The sequence below is a fragment of the Gossypium hirsutum genome, chromosome D07, assembly GCF_007990345.1.
Source record: "Gossypium hirsutum isolate 1008001.06 chromosome D07, Gossypium_hirsutum_v2.1, whole genome shotgun sequence".
Classification (NCBI taxonomy): domain Eukaryota; kingdom Viridiplantae; phylum Streptophyta; class Magnoliopsida; order Malvales; family Malvaceae; genus Gossypium; species Gossypium hirsutum.
In genome coordinates, this window is record NC_053443.1 from 9,138,620 (window position 1) to 9,152,453 (window position 13,834).

A 13,834-nucleotide genomic window follows, 5' to 3' on the forward strand; every position below is an offset into this window, starting at 1 on the left:
GCACGGTAGCGGAAGGAGTAGTGGATATAATTTTATTTTTTATGGAAAGAAATAAATTTTAATATGACGGCTACTGAGCTTATGGTGTAATGATAAAGGATGATTGAAATCCCTCCCCTAATCAATTAAATAGGTAAGTTCTTTCAAAGAGAAAGGAAAGATGCGTTACTAGAAATGTTGTTTTACAATTACATTCAATTGATTTTGCTAGAAATTGTTACAAAAGAAACAACATTCAATGATTATAACCAAAGAAAGTGATTACAACTCTCTTTAAATATTGGCTAAAGATACTCTTAAAAAAATTTACAATTTCTTTTGACGTTGAATTGAATATTATCGGACAATAACAAAACAGGTTATATTCAGAAACATTCGTATTTCCATCCAAGTAAACATTTGATGTTCATTAGATTCCAAGTAGAACCTTTTGTTGTGGCTAACACAATCTCCAATTAGGAGAGAAATATTACATATGGGTTGTGCCCCCACAAATTCCAAGGACATTGCTAATTAAATACTGGTTGAGACTATTGGAGTTACAAGTTCCAAAAAGCAACGTCTAGATTTAAAACTCAAGAAAACAGGAGATCCAAGCTCCCATAATAAACACCAAAGTAGCTTAAAGCAGAACAACGTTTGTAGTGGAGGAATGATTTAAAAAACTACGACCAACACAGGCTACGACAACATCTCAGACTCCATTAACATGCGGACCTATCCAAAAAAAGAGACTCTAAAACGACAAAACAGAAAATGTCAAGATGAGCACAAAGGGAATTACATGACCTTCTTGCCTTCTTCGTCACTAGGGTCACGTAGGGTTCCAAGCATCCAATCCATCCAAATGGTGTAATGGCCATAGTTATGGCGATACGTAGTGTGGTGAATAGTGTGGTACCCAGCACCCATCACAGGCCATAGTTTGCCATGGATGCAATCGTGAATGTTTGCCGTCCAGACGGCCTCGAGGAACAGCAGTCCGACATGTGTTGTAAAATGAGTTGGTATAATGAAGAGTGCTATCACATGAGGTACTGCCTGCAGTATTCCGTCCACTGGGTGAAAAGCCAAACCTGAAATAGCAAATTGTTTTCACCCATATCAAATAGCAAATTGTTAATCACTATCACCTACTTGCTTCAGTCCATATAAATCAAAAAGAAAAGAAAAAAAAAAAAGAGGGGGGTAGGGGGAGCAACAGTACTATTTTGAGGTAAAATCATTTATAATACATGTTACTTAGCCTCCAGTGTGATAGTCAGATACGGGTATGTGTCTAGCATGGGCATGAATCTATTACTGACATCCTTACAGTTACCACCAGGGTGAATCTTCTCCATCACCTTTGTCAAGGAATACGCCAAATCATTTTCTCTAAATTATTTTGAACTGACATAGATCCACTACCAGAAATGAAAGCATCAAATTCTATGTATCCCCAATCTCAGAACTAAATAACACAGTAGGCACCCAAAGATACAAGCTTTTACAGAACACCACTGGCCATTAAGACATGAATGGTCTGCTTTCCGTATCTCAAATATGTAGGCAGCCCATACTAACATGGATTAATTAATGTGACATCGATACTATAGCAGCAAAACAGACCTTACATGAAATAATTCTATTTACCATATAACTATAATTCTGAAATCCACAAGTATCAAAGATTTTGTTAAGGTATGCACTCCCACAGGAAATCAGAAACAATCGGCACTAAATCTAGAGTAACTTGTGGCACACATCTTTAAGTTTCAGACTAATGATTAATCTTATATCTAATTCAAGGCACCGTTGGGCTAAAACAGGTCAATTATGGATTCTCTCTTACTTAAATATGTCAAATATTGTGTTCTATAGCTATCAGCCAAAATGTGTTTAGGCAGTGGAAGCAACTATAAACCAAGTGAAGCACACATATAAGAAACTTACCAGCAAATGGAGAAAGTGTATTCTGCTTGTTGTAGATGTGATGAGTTGCATGAAGGTACTTGTATAATGGTTTTATATCATGCAATTCTCTGTGCATCCAGTAAATCCCAAACTCCACAAATACGAGATAAAGAGACAAATATAGTAAGTGTGGAAGCCAGCCGACCTCACTTACTCTATCATAACATTTTGTCCAGCCATTTTCAATCATGTATTCGGAAAGAGATGGAAGAGCACAGTACCATGGCATGGCCTTCATAGCAACATAAATTTGCAAGAGCATGGCTTTATTTGTGGGGATAGCATCTACAACAAGTGCATTGATGATATAATAAGTAAAGGCTCCTACACTAACATAGTTTACAACTAACCTAGGTGTAGTGTGTTGTTTGCACCCTAATAGCATTTGAGATTATGTAATCCACATAGATAGGATAAGAGTAAGATTCTTTTAGGCTCATAATATTCTCGACAATGATCATAATACAATCGATCCATATTTCATCATTGATTCAACTCCCAAATTGAAAAATCAGTGATGAAATTCCAGATTCAAAACAATCTCAAATAAAAAACAACAGCTAGAATGAAAACGATTTAGGATCAACACCAAACCATAAAAAATTAAACCCAACCCAGATTTAAAATCACAAAAGAATACCTTTGGGAACATAGACATTGCGTTTCAAGTAGTAAATATAGAAACACCAAAGGAAACCAGAGATGAGGTAAAGCAAAGTCCCAGCAAGGTAGTTTCGTAGCCATGTCTGCAAGAAACGGGGAAGAGGGTACCATAGATTTGTAGGCAAAAGGTATCCCAAAACAATGTGATTGTACCAAGTGGTTTCATCCAAGAACTGCTGCAAATACTCGTCTCCCATTGGTGTGCAACCGAACACAACCGGCGATGATCAATCACCGGAGCAACAACAGATTTATACCCAGGAAAGAAGACGTCAAGACAAATAACAAGGGGGGAGGGGGGAAGGGATTTTCTTTGGTTTCTGGATCAAAAAGAAAAACTGAAATTAACACCATGTTTGGTTGGGTGTAATGGATTAGCCATTACACCCCTATTCCGTGGGCCCACTTAATCCCTTATTTGGTTCAATGTATTGCCCTAATACGGGCCTATTACATTACGGAGGTATTCCTTATTTCTCTGCTTCAACGCTGATTTCTAATACCTTCCAAAAGTAAGGATTAGCTAATCAGAGTCTGTTTTACCCTCCCCAGCCGTCTTCTCATTTCTTTCTCATTTCTCATTTCTTTCTCACGTCTGAAACATCTTCTTCTTTTTTTCATTTTTCTTTCCATTTCCTTCCAACCTTCTCCCTCCTTTTCATGCTTCTATCCTGACCAACCCTTTAACAAACCCTAACAACCCTCAACAAGGCCTTCAATTACGAATCGTATGAGGTAACAGAGTAACAGAGAGTAGCAGCAATGGTTCCCAAGTACGCTTCTCCCTTCTTCTATTCCTTTGATTTCAATTAAATTTCTTTATATATACCATGAATTTAATGATCTGTTCTTGAAATATTGTTTCTTTATTTTTGTTTTTTTGTTTTCTTCAAATGCAGTGAGTAGGGAAGTCTCTTGAAATTGTCTGCCAATTATCTCCAAATGCAGTGACTTCAAATGCAGTGAATCCCAATTCAATCAAGGTAAACATTGTCTGCCCTAACATTCTTTCAACATGTTTTCCCTTTTATGTTTTTTTATGACGAAAGATTCAACATTTGTAGAAATTGAATCTCTTCTCCCTAACCTTGTCTGCCCTAACCTTCGAATCTGTATGTGATGATATGAGGTTTAATATTTGTATTTGTAAATCTCTTCTCCCTTCTAATTACATTTTCTTATGAAAAAAAACCACCTTGATGCCCATTCGTTGATGTTACTTAAAAAAAAGAGTTGTTGCAGGGGAGACCAAAGTCCATTTTCTTATTACATTTGTACATATGCTAATGCTCATTTTCTACATCCTTGTCTCGTTGAAGCAGTCCCCTAATACTGGGGTTTGATTGAAAATTAGCATATGTGGAAATCAAGTATCAAGTATCAAGTTTCGAATTTCAAGTCGAATTTAAACTCAAACTTATCAACATTGGAGCTTGGCTCAACTCAATTACACCCCTAATTTCTACTGCAGTAGTTAGTCGACTATAGATATGATATTTTAATCTAAATTATCTTTTTTATATTAGTCCACAAGCAAGTCCTGTCCCTCTCTTGAGCATTGTTTCTTGAATTTATCATTCATTTTGAATTTCCTATATAAATATCCACTACAAGGTAACTTTTAGAATGCCATATTTGTCTACCTCTTGTACTCTCTTGCACTTGAGTGTGGTTAGATACATATATACCCTAAACCCAATTAAACTAGCTTTCCTTTATAAGCTAATTTTTATGAAATGATCTTTTTCAAAGTTCAACTTCGTTGAGCAAGCTAAGATGGCAAATAATTGGATTTATCCAACCTTTTTGATGCAGGTGAATGTAGGAGAATGTCATTACCAGCAATGTTAGTAGGGGAAACAATGGGTGAAATGCTTCAAGCAAATCAATTTGCAAGACAGATCCTAGCTGTTGTTGATAACAAAACCAAGAATACTTCTGCGGATCCTAAAACTCCATTGACTGAACACAGGAAGCAAAGATGTCAATTTTTAAAGTTGGCTGGGAAGCATGAGGAGACCGATGATGAATTGATGGATGAATTGGAGGTGCAACCACGAGACGATGTGGATGATGAAGAGTTCGAGTCAAATTTTACTAATTTGTACTCAACTGGTGATGAAGAGGACATGCTTCGCTGGGACAAACTCCTCCCAGGTTTTTATTGATTTTAATATCATATATGTTCTTTTCTATGTGAGGCTTTCTGGTTCTATTATACTGGATTGCTTTACTTTCTATCATGGACCTGTAAATCTCTGCCAATTCTAGCTTATCATTTGCAATACTGATGGATGTTTAGATTATCAATCTATTTTCTTGTGAAATGATCGAATGCAATATTTTCAGGGTGTCTTTGTGTAGTGAAATGAGTGGTAGACTTGGTAAACTTGCATGTGTTACAAAATTGAATCTAGAGATCCGTTTCCCAGTCTTGACTTGAGCAACTTACTGCCAATCTTCCTCCAAAGTAGTTTCCTAATCAAATTGGCTTTATGTTCAAATTGGTGGAGAAAATAACATTAGCCTGGAGTAAATATGAAATATAACATTGAACGCTTTTATGTAGGTTATTTTCAAGTTTTGTTTTTGGCTGTTCATAATTCTGAATTCTCTTTACGAACATTGGTGTTGCCTTGGATATTATATAAGTTTCTGTTTCTGATTGTTGGTATGCTCGACTATGAAATGGTTCCTATTAGCACAAAGGAGTGCATAATGAATTAGACTTCCTTCCTGTCATTTAAACTAAATATTCTTTATTGCTTACTAACTGAGCATGTTGTTTTCTAATTATGCCGTTTTCAAGGTATTCATTTTCATTTTCTTTTATTCCTGGAAAACCCCTTTTCTCTCCTTTGCTTCTTCTTATCAAGATTCGGCAATATATATCAGTTTGAGGGCTCATAAGGTTTCTGCAATTAAGCTGTAGGTTAAAGGGTTGGACTGGTACTTGGCTAATGGCAAATACAAAATGCAGGACCAAGATCGCGAGCTACCCATTGGAAGCAAACAGTCCTATATCTAGAGGATGTGTTAACCATCTGTGAAGGGGAGACAATAATTGGGAGCATGACTGTTGCACCAAACAAGAAGAATCCCCGAGACGTTGATATAATGGTTAAATATTCATTGAGCGGACGACGTTGTGTGGTTTCGAGAGTTCAATTCTATAAGATGCGCTGATTTTGTTGCAGAGTATTTCATCACCACTACTAGCTGTAGGATACCTTGTTTGCATGTTCCTCAAATGTTTCACCAACATTTTTTTAATTCCTTTTCTACTTTCTTTTTTCTCGAAAGGTTTTCCCTGAGAAAGAAAAACACATAAGATGCATGTACTTCATTAACTCAATCCAACTGTTTTCTTCTCATGTATGCTTCATATTGAGTCTTGTGTTTTGTGCTGATGTGAGGGAGCATATATACAAATGACATTGGATGTATGACATAGGACTAAATAGATTTTGAGCTTTGACAAGCTGCTTATAAGCATTGTTTCTTATAGAAGAAACACATTATTGGAGAAAGCTTTTGAATCTCCCAACTATTGGATTTGGGTTTCTTTTTGACAATTTGTTTATTGTGCTTTTGTTTAGATGATGAGAAAGGAAAGTCAATAATTATATTTACTCGTTAAGTTAAATGAAGATATTTGTAATTTAAAAAAATAAAAATTCAATATAAATTTAAAATAAGAGTTTTAACTAAAAAATAAGAGTTAGTGGCAAAAATTAATAAAATTTAAATTTTAGTGGTAAAATTCAATAACATAAAAATTAAGTTACAAATTTACTCATTTTTTAAAAAAATAACGGCAAATATAAATAAAAATAAAGTACAGTGACAAATTTCAATATTTATCTATATTATGATGATAAATTATATATTTTTATTAACTTATATTTAATAATAATTATGTTAAATTATATTTTATAGTATTATATATTATGATTTTAGAAAATTCATATAAGAATATTTAATATTAAGAATTTTATTAAATCATATATTTTAATTAAAATATATTTAATATTAATTATTTCAAATTATATTTTATAGTATCATATATTATGATTTGAGTAAATTCATATAAGAATATTGATTATTAAGAATTTTATTATAAATTATATATTTTAATTAAAATATATTTAATAATAATTATGTTAAAATATGATTAAATTATTTATTACTGATAATAATAATCTTATTAAAATTTAAATAACAATAACAATAATCATTTACCAAAACAATTTTATGCTAAGGGTATTCTAGTCATTTTAGTTTTTTCCATTATGCTATTACACCTCTATTCCATTCAACCAAACACAAGATTACTATTACGCCTCTATTCCATTACATTCAACCAAACAGTGGATTAGCTATTACACCTCTAATTCAATACACCTCTAATCCAATACAGCGAACCAAACGCACCCTAAAAGATTTGTGTGAGGTTTGATGTCAGAAACAATCTGTATATATAGCTAATCTTTATTAAGTTCTTATTAGCTGGATTGTCAGTTAAAAAATGGCCCATACGACTCTGTCAAGTTCATTGTTTCCTACTCATGTACTATATAATAAAAGTGCGTAGGACGGCGTGATGTGATTAAGCAGGCTGCGTAATAGGTCCGGACAGACACCGCCTCATCTTGTCAACATTCCTCGCTGAAATTGTTCCACATAATACCCCCCAACTTTAATTATTTAGGCTGGGATTTATTTCCCTTTCAATTTTGATTTTAACTAAATTAGTCCTTCTCTGGACCAATTTTATCTTCTTCTTCTTTTTATTTTAAATGTGAGTTAAGAATAATTAATCATACTATTAACATTTTTAGTCAATTTTACATTAATTTGATAGATAAATTCTTTTTGAAGATTTTAGAATTTTTAAAATTTTATACATTTTTCGATATTCTTTTTAGAATCAAGACCAAATTGACATGATATATATATTAAGGAATTAGTTTATTATTATATCAATCAAAATTATGTATAATAGATGAAAAATATTAATTGTTGAAACACCATGTAATGGCCTGATAGTCAAGGGTGTTCATCGCCCCAAGTGTGATCTAGGATTGAGTCGCGTTAACCGTGTTTGTTGTTCGCCTTTACCCTGATATTGTAATTCACTAATTCACCAAAAAAAAATATTAATTGTTGTGATTAGTGTTGTATTCACTTTACAACCACAAAAGTATCAAAATTATACATAGATTTTGATACAATGCGTAATGTTGTATAAGAATTTTCATGTTGCGCGATTTTATACATAATATTTTGGTTTGATTCAATTTTTACAGATCATTAACAATATTATTGAATTAGCATTATTTTACATTGATATATTACATACAGGAACAAGTATATTAATTGAATATGAAAATAAATATATGTATTCATTTCTTTAAATGTAATTGAATCAAAAATCAAAATTTCATATATATAATTATACCAAATTAAAATTCATATATCGAATTACACATTAAACCAAAATTCATTTATCCCTTCCCATTATTGTATGGGTGGAGTAAACCACCCAAAATTTGATTTCAGATTATATTTATGTTTTAAAATTTTGGATTCTTATTGTAATAGGTCAATTTTGGCCTGGTTAAAAAATCAAATAAAAACTAAATAATGACAAAAATGTCCAGTCCATTTACACGGCCCAAAATGTCTATTAACCCAAATTTAATCCAGCCCACTAGCCCAAAATACAAAACAAAATCAGAAAGAACCTTAGCGGCAGCCTTCTTACCTGCCTTAGCGCCGCAGCAACCGTTTCCACGCACGAACGCACAGCAGCCCCGCATGTCGTGCACGTCGCCCTCGCACAACTCACGTACTCTAATCCAGTACCTACCTGCAGCAAAATCACGAACCACGAACAGCAAACGGCAGCAGAAATTACGACAAAAGGGAGGGAGTTTTCGAGAGTTATTTTTCTTTATCTTTTTGGCTATATAAAGCCAGATAAATTTGTAAATAGGGTTAGATAAATGTGGGATTGAAAAATATTAAGAAAGAGACAAAAATAAAGAATCAGAAAAAATAAATTTTAGAAGGTGATCAGTTTGTTCCGTTTTTTTCCTTTTCTTTTTACTGTTTTTTTTATTTTCCAACTTGTTTTTTTAAAACAAATAAACGAAGTGGAAGAGTAGAGGTTCTTACCAGTGGTGGCACACCATCGATGCCCTTGCTACGCTTCGTCCAAATCGAAGTTGAAAAGGGGGGAAAGATTTCGGTGAGGAATAGAGAAGAGGAGGAAGACTGTGGCTGCTGTTGCTGCAAAGGGGAATTGGGTTTTGACTAGGGTTTGAAATGGGATTTATTTGGTTTAAAAAACGGCGTCGTATTAGTGTGATCCAATAGCCCGCGTGACCCGACCCAAAAACCTAATCAGATCCGCCCGTTTTAAGCATTAATGGGCTATTATGTTTTTAATCCTTTTCATTTTTCCATCATTTCAAAACCATGGTTTTTGTTTTCAATTTTTTCCAGGAAATATTGAAATTGTTTCATTTTAATCCAATGTTGTGCAGCGTTTTGAAAGCGGGATTAATTTCCCTTTAGGCCTTCCTCCTGTTGTGCGCGTTATGATTTGGTTTCTTTTTGTGTTTTCCATTTTTTAATTCTGCCCCCAAACTCCGTTTATTTTCAATTTAATCCTTAATCTGTCTTTTTTGGTTTTTAAGTATTTTAATATATTATTAATACTGTTATATTGCCTCATTATTATTATTATTATTATTATAACCATGTATTTGTGCATACTTCTTATAATATATGCATATACATTTTATATTTCATATACGTATATACATTTGTTTTTGTTTGTTTTGTGTTTTATAATTTTAAAATATATATGTACATTTTATAATACATATACATATGCGCATATATTTTCATATTTTATAATCCTAAATGCATGCATACATTCTTATCATATATATATACGTACACTTTTTTTATTATTTTAAATTATTATAAATATAAATATTTGTTTTTTTTTGCATATGTCATTTTTTTATATGCATATTATACTTATATTTACATACGTATTTTAATATATACATATACATATTTTCATAATTTATTTACATATATCATACTTTTATATATACATATTTTGTAAATACATATACATATATAATTCATATTAAAATATTTGTTTCATGTTGTATATTAACATTCCATCACATTTTTAAGAAAATATATTTGGTTTCATCAAAGCTTTAAAACCATTTTGTTCAAAGGCTTTCAAGATAACGCAATATTCGGTATTTGGGATCTTCGAGAGGATTGAGCCCTAACGTATTGGGTTCCAATTTTCCTCGTTGAACCTAAATAATCGAGAATATTCTTTATTTTAAAACAAAAAAATAAAAAATCATTTTCGAGAATTCAACATGTTGTGTCCTAACACATTGGGTATGACATATTGCTTTCTCGAGATGAAGATTTTCCTAAAAAATAAAGGTAATATTCAATGTTTGGGATTCTGAGAAATTGTATCCTAACGTATTGGATCTCGATTTCTTCGTCTGACTTAAACAATTGAATATCCTTTTAAATTTCATCGCTTGAGTTTTTTTAGACAAACTCATTCTTGAGGATATGAAATATCATGCCCTAACGCATTGGGTGTGATATTTTCTTTTCCCTAAATGAGAGGGTTTTAACATGTAATTTGATTTATACAAATTTTTAAATACAAGGATCGTATTTTAAAATCTTTTCAAACTTTTGACACTAAGACATTAAACAATCGATTCGGTACCAATTTTGGGCGTTACGAGGGTGCTAACCCATCCTCGTGGGTAACCGACTCCTGAACTTATTTTCTCAAAATTCGTAGACCTAAAATCATTTTCAAGGTGAACCGATCACACGTCAATAAAAGATTAGTGGTGACTCCAATTTTCGTATTTGAGTCGACAACTAATTTTTTTTTGTTTTATCATAAAAATGGTTTCAACAGCTTGGAGACTCCACTGGGGTCTTGTTAGAGAGTCAAGCCGTAAGATTGATTGTTTTCTGTATTATTGTCAAAAATTGAAATTTGATTTGAAAAATTACGATCCTCTCGTTGCATTCATTTGTGGTATGATTACTGTAAATTGAGTTTTATAACTTCATATCATATTGCATAAAGACTGTTTAGTCTTACCCTTCTAAGTTGGAGTGAGAAGCTAGTCCTTCGTAAGGTTTTCACCTCCGTATAGAATAGTGGACCGCTTTCGAGATACACCCGTACCTATGCCTCCGTGAGATCTACATCTCCGTATAGTCATAGGGAAATGTATTCCCCTGAACCGAACTTGGTCCATATGAGCCTATAATAGGTGAGGATCGAGAAATCTGCTGGTTCAAGTACCTATGCTCTAGAAGCTAAACCACATATAGTGAACCTTAAGAACTCACCCTAGGTAGAATTACTCTTAACCTTAGTAGATACCTATCTAGGAGTTTTTACTATTTCTTAGTTGTATTGCATTTAAATTGATACTGACTTTTTGTGTTTTCCTCTGATTGCATGGCATTACAATAACATAGCATTTCATTATAAAAAGACGTTGGTTCGTATTCAGTTGCTAGATAGAAAGCTTATCATGGAAAAAGGGTTTCTTGATAGAGTGGAGCATAATGCGGCTGTCCGAACTTGGGCTGAGATGACACAGAGCGAAAAATATGATAGTTTAGTCGAGGGATATGTATCAGAATTATGGGACTTCACCCGTGTTAGTGTAACCCAGAACAACTTGCAGGAGTTGAAAGAGATTTATGATCAGTGGAATAATGAGGTTAGACAGTTATTCTATTCTAATTATGGGGATTTGCCCTATTTACTTAATATGAAGATAGACAAGCGTATGTTTCAAGCTCTTGCCCAGTTTTGGAACCCAGCCTACAGTTGCTTCACATTTGGGAAGGTCGATTTGGTACTTACAATAGAAGAATACATGGCTTTATTTCGGTGTTCGAAGATTCAAGTGGCCAAAGTCTACTCGAAAGTAGTAAATGTACCGACCTTTTTGAAGAGGTTGATGAATATAACGGGGATGAGTGACCAGTGGGTTACAGCTCGGATCAAGCAAAAGGGGGATAGCAAGTACATTCATTGAAAAAATTTGAAGGACCTCATTCTTGCACACCCAGATGCGATGAAGAAGGTAGATGTCTTTGCTCTAAGTATATATGGTTTGGTTGTATTCCCTAGGCTTTGGGACATGTTGACGAGGAAGTCACTGACTTATTTGATCGACTTAATAAGAGAGTTTCACCAGTCCCGGCAATTCTGGCAGAAACCTTCAGGTCACTAAATGCATGCCGGAGAGCGGGAGGGGGTAGATTCATTAGATGTACGTAGCTCCTACTTGCATGGTTCCATAGTCACTTTTAGAAGGTTGATAAAGTTTTATATCAGGTCTTCTCTGAAAGTTATTCACTGATGGGTGTCGAATCCACAAACATAGACCTACGCCTAATTTGCGATTTAAGCAGTATAGGGAGTAGGGTCGATCCCTCAGAGACTGGGTTTACTGTAAATTGTTGCTCGCTTGACCAGATTTATGTCAGGGCAGCTGTCGTGCCCAAGACGTTCGGGGGGATAAAAATTTGAAAACCTGAAATAAACAGAAAAATAACGTCAAAAGTAAAAATTGAAAACAAAAAATAAAAACTGTGAAATAAATATTAAGAAAAATTAATTAGAATGAGCTTAGCTTTAGACACGAATTTTCCTCGTCTTTGAACCGATCATCGAATTTGGATGAACTCCTATTTCCCAATAAGCTAGTTATAGCTACCAAGGACGCTTCGGACACCAACTCTTCCTTGTGTAAATTAGTTATGGAACGTCCAATAACTAATTCTTACCGATCGAACAACCACGAAATGTTCGTGATTTAGAACTCCGGCAGCTTTGCGTTCTAGAAGAGCCTAGCTCGAACCAATGCCCTCAACCGCGTGGGACATTTAAATCCGGTTACTACTTCCCTTGACGAAACCAAACAGCAATCTCCATTTGGCACGCCAATGTGTTCACAGAAAACTGATTAGAAACGTTCTTTTCGGAATTCCAACTGTACGTCTAATCACACCAAATCAAACGACGTCTTTTTTTGACTTAGTGTTGATCTGACTTTATGAGCTGACAAAATCATACTCTTAATCCGGAAAAGTAATAAGTACTGGAATTTTAAGAGTTAAATGGCTCGGGTTCGTAACTCACGGGTTTTGACGAGGCTAATTTCGGCCTAAAGCTGAAAATGGGTTTAGTTGGCTAAGGTTCGGGACATGTTGGTATTTGATAAATTAATTAAGGTAAATGGGTAAAAATGTGGGTGATGTGATTGAGTATGGGAGTTGGAATATATTAAAGTGGGTGGTTGACTATTTGGAAAAAAAATTGAAAAAGGAATTGCAAATGGTGATTAGCTACTGGAAATTAAAATTTGAAGGAAAGGAAACTAAAGAAACAACAAAGGCTACGTAGAAAGGAGAGAATTGAGAGATAAAAGCTAAATATTTTTTTGATTGATTAATTGATGAACAGTACATGCTCTATTTATACTAGAGGATTTACTAATTTAGGAGCCAACTAGTCTAGAAAATCAAGGAAAAATAAAAATATAAATATTCCATGACAAAAAATATCCCAAAATAATCTCCCCCACTAAGTCAACAAAATTTTCAGCTAATTAATATTGGAAAAATTCTACTTTGGCCCTCTTTCTTTGCTTCTTTCTTTAATTTGGCCTAATTGTTTCCTTTTTCTTCTCTTTACCCCCAAATTGCATTCCTGCACAAAATTCAATAAATATGGCAAATTTAGTGATGCATTCTCATAAATATACCAAATTAATTACATAAAATATGTAACTTTAGTATTTAATCAAATCCCCCCTACTTAGCTCATGCTAGTCCTCAAGCATTTTGTATGTATCTGCAAAAGGAAAAATTTTCTCCAAAATAGGACTTGGCCCCCATGGTTTGCAAAATTTAACAATTTAATCCTAACACATTAATATCTCAAATAACCTAGCCTAAGAAGTAAGTAAATATATTTCAGAATTTATGAGAGCTTGATAGGCTTACCTTTCATTCTATTATTTTTGTACTTAGGGCATTTTCGAATTTTTTGACGCGAGACATGATGACAACCTAAGCACCATGTTCCGGTTACTCAATTCGGACATCTCTA

The 13,834-nt window shown here is 33.7% G+C and overlaps 2 protein-coding genes across 6 annotated transcripts; one reads left to right on the top strand and one right to left on the bottom strand.

Moving 5' to 3' along the window:
* Positions 1–380: 380 nt before the first annotated feature.
* Positions 381–8,951, bottom strand: LOC107953438 (delta(7)-sterol-C5(6)-desaturase). 3 transcript variants are annotated; one of them, XM_041097383.1, is made up of 4 exons: positions 8,800–8,951; positions 8,387–8,491; positions 1,936–2,241; positions 381–1,076 (listed from the first exon to the last, which is right to left on the bottom strand). In XM_041097383.1, the coding sequence occupies exons 2-4, from the start codon at positions 8,439–8,441 to the stop codon at positions 781–783; spliced, it is 657 nt and encodes a 218-aa protein (XP_040953317.1). In that variant the 5' UTR covers positions 8,442–8,491; positions 8,800–8,951; the 3' UTR covers positions 381–780. The 3 variants fall into 3 exon arrangements, with proteins under 3 accessions (XP_040953317.1, XP_040953316.1, XP_016744234.1); XM_041097382.1 differs by having other exon boundaries at positions 8,387–8,487; positions 8,800–8,948; XM_016888745.2 differs by lacking the exons at positions 8,387–8,491; positions 8,800–8,951 and adding an exon at positions 2,597–2,867.
* LOC107953439 (uncharacterized) lies at positions 3,136–6,194 on the top strand. Of its 3 annotated transcripts, none has more exons than XR_005916067.1 (4): positions 3,136–3,392; positions 3,519–3,602; positions 4,435–4,776; positions 5,546–6,194. XR_005916067.1 is itself a non-coding variant. In XM_016888746.2 (4 exons), the coding sequence occupies exons 3-4, from the start codon at positions 4,449–4,451 to the stop codon at positions 5,803–5,805; spliced, it is 534 nt and encodes a 177-aa protein (XP_016744235.2). In that variant the 5' UTR covers positions 3,136–3,392; positions 3,519–3,602; positions 4,435–4,448; the 3' UTR covers positions 5,806–5,993. The 3 variants fall into 3 exon arrangements, 1 of the variants encoding a protein (XP_016744235.2); XR_005916066.1 differs by having other exon boundaries at positions 5,552–6,194; XM_016888746.2 differs by having other exon boundaries at positions 5,600–5,993.
* Positions 8,952–13,834: the final 4,883 nt, after the last annotated feature.